The sequence below is a fragment of the Panthera uncia genome, chromosome A2 (assembly GCF_023721935.1).
Source record: "Panthera uncia isolate 11264 chromosome A2, Puncia_PCG_1.0, whole genome shotgun sequence".
NCBI lineage: Eukaryota > Metazoa > Chordata > Mammalia > Carnivora > Felidae > Panthera > Panthera uncia.
In genome coordinates, this window is record NC_064816.1 from 114,659,278 (window position 1) to 114,672,032 (window position 12,755).

General features: G+C 38.4%; 1 protein-coding gene across 2 annotated transcripts in view; it reads right to left on the reverse strand.

The window, feature by feature from the left end:
- The window catches only part of HIBADH (3-hydroxyisobutyrate dehydrogenase), a 108,783-nt gene extending 96,028 nt beyond the window's left edge, over positions 1–12,755 (reverse strand). The window contains exons 1-2 of one of the 2 annotated variants that reach the window (XM_049642940.1): positions 12,531–12,755; positions 343–503 (exon numbers count right to left, since the gene is read on the reverse strand). In XM_049642940.1, the coding sequence (XP_049498897.1) occupies positions 343–503; positions 12,531–12,621 (252 nt within the window). In that variant the 5' untranslated portion in view covers positions 12,622–12,755. Of the gene's footprint in view, positions 1–342; positions 504–11,277; positions 12,113–12,530 lie in introns of those variants that run through there. The other variant, XM_049642941.1, reaches the window with a different exon arrangement.

The window sequence follows — 12,755 nt, forward strand, 5'->3', positions numbered from 1 at the left end:
ACATATAAAATCAACAGTGAAATAGGTTTACAATTCCATTGGGTATACTCCTAAGTTGTCACTTATTGAAACATACATTTATTTTTAATTTTTATTTATTTTTTTAATGTTTATTTATTTTTGAGAGAGACAGAGTGCAAGTGGGGGAGGGGCAGAGAGAGCGGGAGACACAGAATCCCAAGCAGGCTCCAGGCTCTGAGCTGTCAGCACAGAGCCTGACGTGGGGCTCAAACCCACGAACCATGAGACCATGACCTGAGCCAAAGGTGGACGCCCAACCAAGCTATCCAGGCACCCCTATTTCTAAACATTAAAATCTAGAATATAAAGAAAAGGCCTTACCTGTTCACCTGCATCTTGAAACTCTTTGCATGCATCAGGGAACACATCATAAATAATGAGTGGATAGCCATGTTTCATGAGATTTTTTGCCATTGGATTCCCCATGTTGCCCAGTCCAATGAATCCAACTGGAGTCTTAGATGCCATTGACCTAGAACACACTGATTTCAATAAATTACTTTCAACAGAGGCAGTGACATTTTTTTATTGTAAACATTCATTCCATATCAGAAAGTCAATTGTTGTTTTTATTTTGTTTTAATGTTTTTTTATTTTTTTAAGGTTTATTTATTTTTGAAAGAGAGAGAGGGGGGCAGAGTGAGAGCTGGAGATGGGCAGAGGGAGAGACATAGAACCAAAGCAGGCTCCAGGCTCTGAGCTGTTAGCACAGAGCCTGACACAGGGCTTGAACTCACGAACTGTGAGATCATGACCTGAGCCGAAGTCAGATGCTTAACCGACTGAGCCAACCGCCCCTATATGTTTTCTATTAAAAAAATTTTTTTTGTTAAATGCTAGTTTTAAACTAATGATCTAATCACATTTAAAGACATCAACCATGGGGGCCGCCTGGGTGGCTCAGTCAGTTAAGTATCTGACTCTTGATCTCCGTTCAGGTCGTGATCTCATGGTTTGAGAGTTTGAGCCCCACAAGGGGCTCTGCACTGATAATGTGGAGCTTGCTTGGGATTCTCTCTCTCTCTCCTTCTCTCTCTGCCCCTCCCCTGCTTCCTCTCTCTCTCAAAATAAATAAATAAACTTTAAAAAATAAAGATATCAACCATGTATGGACACACTTCTTATTTAGTTCTGCAGGAAACAACTACATAGTTTCAAGCACTCTCTCCTGCTTTCTACCTCTATAACATCCCTTTATCATTTTTAACAATAAATTTTAAAAGGTTATCATTTCTAAAATGTTAAGTACTTTAACTATTACATGAAGTATTCTAGATTCCCCATATCTATATTATCTCCTTTAAATGTGTATGAAACACTGAAGATATTCAATAAAACATCTATCTTGGACAAGGTCCAAGAATGGAAAAGTTTTTTACCTTCCTACACCCACATTGATGGAAACCACCCCCTCCAATGGTATTTTAAGAATCTTAGTAAAATGTTAAACCCAGGAGAATGTATTTCAACTAAGTCACCAGTTTATGAATTGGGTTCCAGGAAAGAAGACAGGGATGCTTCCATGGGCCTTAAATGGCAAGGGTAACAGTTTCAGTGGCTGGGGTTAACAACTCCATGCACTTTCAGAGGAGTGGCATTTCCATTTATAGGAAAAAAAAATTGTTTTTAAAGAGCTGCATGCAAGTTTTGTTTCAGTTGATTTTTTTTTCACAAAAGGCCTTTTGAAACCATACTGGGGCACACAATTCAAAGTAATGCCTTTTGAAAGAGAGAGCAAAGGGACTTTGCATTGCCATGAAAATAACCTTAGACACTCTTTCTTCATTTCTAGATTTAGGACTCCACTCAACAAATATTTACTGCATGAAATACTATGATAGAGTTCAAAGATAGACAGAAGCGAGACACATACAGTCCTTGCCCTCGAAAAGCTCCCAGACTACTGAGAGAAAAAATAACTCCACTCGCCCTTTCCCTGGTCATTCCCAGCTTTATTTCTGCTGTCTCCCAAAGACTCCCATGATAAAACTGTGTAGCGTACCAACTAATCACTGTCACCCTTTCAGTTCCAGGTCCTCTCAACTGATGAATCCCTGCTCTTCCTTCAATGTAATCTAAATGCAATTAGCCTGACTGAAAGCAAATTATTTGAAGCCCTAAAGCTTAAGAAATAGAGGTCTTCCAGGGCACCTAGCTGGGTCAGCTGGTGGAGAGTGTGACTCTGGATCTGGATCTTGTGAGTTCAAGCCCCACATTGTAGAGATTACTTAAAAATAAAATCTTTAACAAAAAGAAAAGAAAAAGAAATAGAGGTCTTCTTGGGTTAGAAGCTTATTTAATTCCTACACTTGATGATTGACTCTAACATTTCCATTAAATATGGGCATTATTCTTGTGCAACATCACCTTAGCAGTGCTAAGTTTAACACTGTGGGTATAATAGGAGTCCTGTGTCTGACTTTCTGGTTCACCAGGGGTTCAATGACAGAGAAATGACACCTAATTGAAATTTTATTTTGATATTAAATAGATGAGAAGTATACTTTGTATGAGAACTCTAACACTGATAACTAATAATGCTAATAACTATTGTGCCAGACAATGGTATTAAGCTTAGAAAGGTGTAATTTAACTAAAAACATTAGAAATTAGGAAGACTGTGATTTGTAGACAGTCCATTTAACAGGCACCTCACTCTAGGTCAAACAATAAGTATGGCAGAACCACAATTCATTCACACACTCAACAAATATGAAGCAACTCTCCGATGAACCATGCCAGATGCCACAGGAGACACAATGACATACAGTCCTTGCTTTCAACAAGCTTAAAATCCAAAAGGAAATAAACTACGTACATGAACACTAATACAAGAAAGTCAAGGATGAAGTATAAAAAACAGTGCTGACATAATGGAGAATTCATCTGGTTGGCACTTAAAGACAGCAGTTGACCTGAGTATTTTAGGATTTCAAATGGAAAGGAGAGTAGGAAGGAAGGGAACTCCATATAAAAAAGGAACATGAGTATATGCAAGGAAATAGGAAAGCCAAGAAAAAAATTAGTAACAGTAAACATGAATATTCTTGGCAATTTGATTCCTTTCCAGATACTAAGCACTTTATAAATAGCACTGTCATCATATCTTATCATTATGCCTTTCAGTTGAAAGCCGTGACACTTAGTGAATTTAAATAAAATGCCCAAGACCTTACTAAACTGCAATGCCAAGACTCAAATCCAGTCAAGTCTCACTCTAAGTTCTTCACTTTTAACCACTGTATGACACTGCCCTCCATTCTTCCTAGAGGATGCACAAAGAAACAAAACAACAAAAATTAAGATTGAAACAAACAATGCAACCATCATGTGGAAGGCTGGGAAGCATGCTAAACAATCTGACTATATTTTGTAAGCAAGAAGCAGTGCCACAGGCAGCAATCTCTTTGACACTGTCGGCCTTAGCAACATTTTTCTAGATATGTCTCCTCAAGGGTAACAATAGCAAAAATAAACTATTGGGACTAATACAAAGACTACCATAAATATAATAGTAATACTACTATAGGTCTGTCTTTGTCCGTTTGAGCTGCTATAACAAATATACCATAGACTGAATGGCTTAAACAACTAACATTTACTTCTCACAGTTCTGGAAGCCAGAACATCCAAGATCAATGTGGCAACAGATCCAGTGTCTGGAGAGAGCCCACTTCCTGGCTTGTATATGGCCATCTTCTTATATCCTCAAATGGTACAGAGCATAGAGTGAGAGGATGAGCTCTATTGCCTCTAAGGATACTAATCCCATTCGTTAGGTCTCCACCCTTAGAACCGAATTACTTCCCAAAGGTCCCAAATCCTAATACCATCACATGGGGGATTAGGATTTCAACATATAAGGGGGGGGGGGGGCAAACATTGAGTTCATAAATAAGGTCAGAGTTAATAAAAGATGGTGGCCATAGAAAAGACAGAAATGAGAAATATTTCAAGATGTTTCAAAGAAGTAAAAGGACACAGCAGTAGATTGGATTATGGACTAAAATAAGGAAAAGATCAAAGGTGACAGCAACAAAATAATGCTATCAATAACCTAAGTGGAGAAATCGAAAAAGGACCATCTCCATTTTACTTAAAGTAACTGTGAACTGTCAATGAGCTGAAAGATGTCCCACAGACTTAGAAATATTATAACTAATTATAATCATCTCAGAGATAGAATGAGAAAGAGACATATTTGGTAACAATCTGCTTTAAGGTGAGAACTGAAATCATGGCAGTTGATAAAACTGCCAAATGAGAGTAGAGTTAAAGAGACTGAAGAACAGGGGAGCCTGCATGGCTCAGTTGGTTAAGTGTGTGACTCTTGGTTTCAGCTCAGGTCATGATCTCATGGTCATGAGATCAAGCCCCATGTCAGGGCTCTGAGCTCACAGTGTGGAGCCTGCCTGGGATGTGTATATATATGTGTGTATATGTATGTATGTGTGTGTGTATGTGTGTGTACATACATATATATATATATATATATATATATATATATATATATGAATGTCAACATTTAGAAGTCAAAAAGAAACCAACCCTGAACTGACAAAGATATTAAAATTAGAGGACAAGAATATTAAAAGTTGTAAGAACTGTAGTTCATATATTCTAAAAGTAGAGATAGGAAGATACAAAAAGACCCAAAATTGAATTTTGCAAGATGAAAATGACCATGTGTAAGATGAAAATGATTGGGGCGCCTGGGTGGCTCAGTCAATTAAGCGTCCAACTTCAGCTCAGGTCATGATCTCACGGTTCAGGATTTCAAGCTCCACAACGGGCTCTGTGCTGACAGCTCAGAGCCTGGAGCCTGCTTCAGATTCTGTGTCTCCCTCTCTGTCTGCCCCTCCCCGACTCGCACTCTATTCCTCTCTCTCAAAAATAAATATTTAAAAATTTTTTTTTAATTTTTAAATGTCCAAATTTTATGAAAACTATAAATCTTCACCACAAAATTCAACAGGTTCAATGAACCCCAACAGAAGAAACTTAAACACAACTATACCAAGATACATCATAATCTAAATGTTCAAAAGCAGCCGGAGGAAAAGATATTATATACAGAGGAACAAAGATAAGGCAGATTTCTTGTCAGAAACAAAGCAAGTGAGAACACAGTACAGCATCATCTTTAAAGTACTGAAACAACTGTCAAGGTAGGAATCTATATCCAGTGAAAATACGTAACTACAAGTATTTGCGTATGTAAAGGGACAGGAGGAAATTTGGAAGAGTGTCGACTATGTTCACTATCTTGATTGAGGTGATGATTTCACAGGTAAATACATATGTCAAAACTCATCAAATTGTGTACTTTAAATATGTACAGTTTATTATAAGTCAACTATATTACAATAAAGCTGTTTTTTTAAGTTTGTTTTTATTTATTTTGAGACTGAGAGAGAAAGCATGAGAAGGAGAGGGGCAGAAAGAGAGGGAGGACAGAATCCAAAGCACACTCCATGCTCAGCACAGAGCCTGCCACAGCTTGATCCCACGACCATGAGATCATGACCAGTGCCAATATCAAGAGGCAGACACTTAACTGACTGAGCCACCCAAGTGCCCTGCAATAAAGCTGTTTTTAAAAAATCAACATGTTTACAGAACAAACAAGACAATTCTCAAATAAAAGATATTAAAGTGATACATCAACCAAATGCAATGGGTGAAGTTTGAACGGATCATGATTTGGAAAAAAAAGAAAAGAAAAGCTATAAAAGTATTCTTCTTAAGAAAATTATGGAATTTTAAATACGAACTGGATATAAAAGCATGTCATGGAAATGCTAATTATCTTCAGTGATAGTTTCGTTATGGAGAAGACCGTCCTTATTCTACGGAGATTCACCCTGCATTATTTAGGTTGAAGTATCATGATATCTGCATTTTACTTTTAAATGATACAGGCAGGATATGAATATATTTGGAAAAAAATAAAGCAAATATGGCAAAATGGTAGCAATTGTTGACTCTAACCAAAGAGTACATAGATATACATGGTATTATTCTTTGAATACTTTTGCTTGAAACTTTTCATAATAAAACAAAGGGGAAAAAAACTTAGCATATCTATATGGAAAAAATACCACAAACATGACAAAATAGAAATAACTAGGAAAAACACTTGCAACACAAAATAGAAATAGCATTACTTTAGTTTATATGCAAGCAGCTCTTTAAAATCTAGAAGAAAATATGAATAATCCATTTTTAAAGTAGACAAAAATCACAAAATAACAACAAAATATGTAGATGACAAAATTTTAAAAGTACACTCAATTCTGTCATAACTGGAACAGTATAAAACAAAGCAATGTAATACTGTTTTTCACTTATCAGATGAACAAATTTCTTTCTCTGGTAAGACTACTAGCAAGGAAGGACTGAAGAAAACATGCACACACACTGCAGAATTACATATGAGGTTAGCTTGCTGGATGGCAATTTGAAAAAAAAATGATCTACAACTGAATTTTATTATGAAATTGAAATTTAAAATGCATGTACTCTGTCGGGCTCTGTGCTGACAGCTCAGAGCCTGGAGTCTGCTTCGGATTCTGTGTCTCCCTCTCTCTCTGCCCCTCCCCTGCTCATGCTCTGTCTCTCTCTCTCTCTCTCAAAAATAAATAAACATTAAAAAAAATGTTTTAAAAAGAAAAAAAACAAAATGCACGTACTCTGACGCAGTAATTCCATGTCTAGGAATTTATGCTATACTGAGGGCTCAGCACAGTTTTTCTTAAAGGATCAGGTAAAAATTCAGCTTTCTGGGCCAAGAGGCCTATGTCACAGCTATTCAACTCATCCACTCTAGTTTTAAAGCAGCCAGAGACAAGCTATAAACAAATGATTGTGCTTGTATTCCAATACAATTTTATTCACAAAAACAGGGGCCCGGCTATAGGCCATAATTTGCTGACTCATACTACATATAAACTCTGAACACAAAAATGTATTTTATCATAGTATTATTTGTAACAGCAGAAAAACTGTAAACTAAAAACACATTAACAGGACACTTAATTCATAAAAACCAAATATACACTAAGAGGACGCTTGCTAATCCACAGAAAATCGATACAATGACAGATTATACAGATGTTCAAAAGAATGTGTTATCTAAAAGTATAATGAAAAATTCTCCAGGATAGGTCATTTAGTCAAAAAAAGATAAAGAGCATTATACATAATAACATGCCATGTACAAGGAGAGAAAAGAATACATATGCATTAACTTTTACTAAATTTCTGTAAGAGTATGTAAGAGACAGTAGTTACATCTAGAGAGGTAGAATGATGGGTCAGAGTTAGAGAAAAGACTATTTTTTACAATCTTTTGAGTTTTTACCATGTGCATATAACTTTTGTAGCTACTTTTATAATAAAGTAAAATAGATGAATTGGCATATAATGAGTGTTTAATAATGTTATATTAGTGAATGACTAGAGAGAGGTTTCATCAAATGGGCCTATGGGGATAAAAGTCAGTTCTGAAGTAATTACAACATAAAGATGGTGATAAAGTAGATCCAGCAAAGATAATGTGTTGCAGCAACCATTAAACATTGCAGGTTGACTCTCTAACATCCCTTCCTCCCAGACCCAGGGTCAAGTTCCAAATAACCGAAGCCAATCATGGGATATCTAGGTGGCTCAATCAGGTAAGAATCCCAGCTTCAACTCAGGTCATGATCTTGTGGTGTGTGAGTTCAAGCCCTGCATCAGGCTCGCACTGGCGGTGTGGAGCCTGCTTTGGGTTCTCTCTCTCTCAAAATAAATAAATAAGCTTAAAAAAAAAAAATAACTAAACCAATCATTGTGATGCCATCTCTCTACATCTGACTGGTTCCACAGACTGACAGCCCTGAATAAAATATTTGGAAATGCTGTGAGTAATCTGAATATGGAAGAGAGAATGAACTAGAAATTAGCAAAAGGATTGTATCTAATCAGCAAATTTCTGTGACTATCGGTAACACTACTTAAGTGGCAGCCAAGAAGAACACAGGTCACAGACAACAGAAGTTACCCAGAATGAGAGCAGGAGGTGGAGAAAAAATAATACCCAGAATACTGTTAAAGGCATTGCTGAAATCCCTGATTATAAATAAGTCTGAAGTGTCAGCTGGATAGAGACAAACCTAGAGAGGAACTTAACGAAACAAGGGAGCAGAAAAGTGTCTATGTATTTGGGGGAAGAAAAGGGGGTCACAGGACCAAGTGTAAGGATGATGATATACAGCATGTTGGTTAACAGAATGGGGGGGGGGCGGATATTAACCAGAAGACTAGTTCAACTTTTGAAATATTGACAGTATAGCAATGTCTAGCAATGATATTTTGGATGAGCTGAAGTAGAGTGTTGATGTAAGTTGTTCAAGTCAAGGCCCAGCTATGGCCTCAGTTGTTCTCTTCATTTCACCTTTGCTTGGAGCAAAGACAGAAAAGGAGAGTATAATTATATGATTTAATGTCAAAAGAGAAGAGAGTATTTACTGATCCTATTTAAGAACTCTGAATTTAGAAGACCTAGGTTCCTATCTAGGCAAGGTCACTTCTTAGATGTATGGCCCTTGAACTGACAAGTTACTTAACTTCTCTAACCATTAAGTTTTATCAACAAGAGTAACTAGTTCAGGTTACCTGAAGATACTTAAGGACTGCTTGAGATAATACATGTAAAGCGTCAAATGGTGACTGGCACATGAGAGTCAATAAGTATTTGTTACTTTCACTATCCAGTAGTCAAGCAGGAGCACTGGGGTACAAGTCCTAGGCCAAATTCCCATTTTGCCTAGCAGGTAAGGAGGGCCAGAGTGTTAGAAAAAGGGATAGAGAGTATTTTCGGGGATGCTCTCTATCTAAAGAAAGAAGCTCTTAGTTAAGATGAAGCATCAGGAGTGCTCAGACAATATTTTATATGCTTCCGGCGTGCTTGGATAGCTCAGTTGGTTAAGCACCTGATTCTTAATTTCAACTCAGGACATGATCTCACAGTTCAAGGGATCAAGCCCTATATCGGGCTCTGCGCTGACAGCACAGAGCCTGTTTGGGATTCTCTCTCTCCCTCACTTTCTGATCCATGCCCGCTCACACGTGTGTGTGTGTATGTGTGTGTGCTCTCTCTCTCTCTCTCTCAAAAGAAATAAACTTTTTTGTTAAAAAAAGAATATGCTCCCAAAAAGGTAGAAATTCAAATAAGTATAATAGAATTATTACCCTAAAAGCTTTCAAACTTAAATAATATATCTTCCTTTAAATAAGCCACACACATCAATGTGTAGAAACAGCAGAATTAGACCAAAGCTATAATCGGGCTGGCAGAAAATCAGTCAACACAATACACAGGTGACATTGGCTGAATGATAAAGAAACCAGCTACAAAATTTGGCAACATTAGTTTCTAAATCCACAGATACAAATTTATAGGTTATGTTCTTTTTCTCCAGTGAGACAGGGGCAAAGCTATCCATGTCTTGGTAACATTCAGTACTACCAAAAACCAGGCTACTCTAAATTTGAAAATGCAAAAATTGAAGAAAACTGGAAAATATGAAAAGTATCATGGTAAGGGGAAGAGCTTACCTGACTACACAAAAATAACCACTATTAGCATTTTGCGCAGCCCTTCCAGTCTTTTAAGTGCAATTCCTCATTATATTGTGAGATTATATGGTATACACGACTTTGTATCCTACTTTATCACATGATATTATGTCAGAACTATATTATTTGCTTTAATACCATTACCAAACTAAGGGTGGTGACTTACTCTACAAAGACCTTTATCATTTCAGTCAAGACATTTTAGAAATACATATCCTCCCTACATAATCTCACCAGCCTAAGGTCAACTTTCGGTCCAAGGACAACACGGAGCTTTTCAGAGTGTCGTGTACGACCCTAGAGGTTTAAGGGAAAAATGCCACATATTTCATTTATAGTATGTGTTCCTTTGAAAATAGAGAATATTTTGAAATTGAAAACCGAAAACAGATTTCATACATACAAAAAAGAGCCAGTAATTTTAAAAACTTATTCCCATTTCTGCACATGATGCTGGTTAATTTTCCCATTCCACCTTTGGTTAGGTGGTCATTTTAAGATGACCTGATAGAAATTATTTTTCCATGTACATGCTGATGAGTCACAATAAATACAAAGGGCCTATAATTGGGAGGGGTTTTTTAAATTTTTTTTTTAACGTTTATTTATTATTGAGAGACAGAGAGAGACAGATCGTGAGCAGGGGAGGGGCAGAGAGAGGGAGACACAGAATCCGAAGCAGGCTCCAGGCTCTGAGCCGTCAGCACAGAGCCCAACGTGGGGCTCGAACTAACAAACCGCGAGATCATGACCTGAGCACAAGTCAGACGCTTAACTAAGCCACCCAGGTGCCCCCCAAAACAAAACTTTTTAATAAATGGTGATAAAATAGTAATATATGTACGGCCTAATATTTCTTTTATTTTTCCTTTTTGATGCTTTAAACATTTTAAAATTAAGATATGCTATTAATCGGGAACATTTAGGTCTTTTTTTTTTTTCTTTTTTTTAGTAAATAAATTGTATGGATCTTTCCAATGGTATCATCCATGATATAACCATCCTAAACATAATATGGAAACAAATATCCCACATAATTCAGAACACTAAATAATGTTACTATTTGAACATGTTCTTTTTCTTTATGTCCCTAAACTCTAAATTTGCACGTAAAACTTTAAAAAAAAAATTTAAGACTTCAATTTCAAAAAAAAATTAACATAAAAGTAAATTTAGGAAAGTTAACAGAAACATTTGAAACAATTGCACTGAGTAAAAACAATTGTTGAAGTTTTAAGTCATCACGAAAAAATGAAATATTTAAAATTTATCATAAATCTATACTCATACACCTTTGGGTCAAAGAACCTAAAGAACAAGATTATATGCCTAGCCAGCATTGTGAAGTAGACCCATCTAGTTTAGAGGCAAGTATGACAGTTTTAGGCCTCCGGCGCTTTTGAAAGAACTTTCATAACTCTAAAGGGTACATCAAAGGTTCATTAAAATATCATTAGAACACCTTGTAAAACCACTAAACAGCACATATGTCTTCCCTGGCTAATCAAAACTGAAAGAATAACACATTCATGTGAAAACTGGTGCTACATTTAGTACTGTGGAGAAGTGACTAATACATATACTTTTTAAGTATCTCCAAAGTGGGAGGCATATTTTTTGTAGCTCAGTACATACATGTTAGCTCAAACAGTGGTTCCACTCAAGTTTAGCAGATTCTGTGAGTTTGTATCTTGTTACGGTGATTCTGTATCAGACATCTGTTCTCTTGAATCACATGGAGCCTGCCTGTCTCAAGCCAGATAGGAAATTCACTGTTCTTAGGTTTTACCCAGCGGGAGGAAGGGGAGCTATTAAGAACTAAGTTCCCAGCCTGCTACAGTTTTAAGTGATCAGAAAAAATTAATACCAAGGCTTTAAAAAAAAAAAAAAAATCCTGGGTATGAAACTGCTCAACAATGCATTGTTAAAACTCTCAAACTCTTACCGAAAGCAGGAATTGAAAGAACTATTACTGCCACTATTACAATGGCAGTATCCCCACAAATCAACCAATTTTTCAATTAGTAGAACTGTGTAGTAGAAATGCAGGAATGAGGAAGAATGAAGAAGAATCAAGAACTACTTTCTAAATCCTGCTGCGATGCCCTAATTCATTCCAGCTCTTCACCAGAAAACTGACAAAAGATTAGATCTCTGAGGATCTAAAACCTGCCTCTTCCTAAGCCGATGATTAGCTGTCATAACTTAAAATGGTATGCGGGGGAAGGAACAGAATAGCTTCAGGCCACAATTTTGAGGACGCTGAAAGTGTCTTGGTTAATAATTTGACAGCAGTGCAAAGAAAGGGCGGCAGGGGCGGCCCGCCTTGCTAATCAAAAGTGACTTAAAACTTTACTGGACTTGTCACCTGGTTTGTAAACACAACCACTTGTGTAAGACCATCCTACGCGATTAAGGTGGTTAAACAAAAATCAAGCCCCGATGCCAAAGGTTCGCCTGCCAGGGTGCACCCGGGGGGGGGGGGGGTTGAAAGGTCAACGGGAGCTGTAAGCCCAGGAGTCGCAGGGGTAGATGGCCGGTCGCCCTTGGGGTTGGGCCCTCCAATTGTCCTCGGATTCCTAACTCCAAAAAGCACGCCCCGGAGCCAAATTCTCCTCCCTTACCCCCACCTCTTCCCACCCCTTAAGTCTCGAAAAAAAGACGCTGAACGCCATTCATCTGGATCCCGGGCGGGGGTAGTGGGGACGAAGCACTAGCTGTGCGAGAGGTAGCCGCAGAAGAGGCCAGGCCTTGGGACCTGCCAAAATTGGGGGTTTTAAGCCCGGATCCAACCGCAGCGCCTCCCGTGAAAACACCTCTTCTGCCGTCAGGGAGCGAGAAGCGGGCAGCCAGAGGAGGGACTGGGGGAGAAGGCGCGAGGTCCTTACCCACTGCAAGGTTGGCCACTGCCGGACGCTGCCGGCGGCTCCAAAACCGGAGGCCGGAGGCGGCTCCACGGAGCCGTAAGGAGGCTGCCATGCTGCCCGGCCCCCCCGCCTCCCCGCGGTGACCTCCGCGGCTCCCGGCTCGCCCACTGATTGCGAGTGTGCGCGGCGGAGCAGGCGGGATCCGCCGCGGCGTGGGGCCGCGCGCGCACGCGCTCTGCAGTTCGG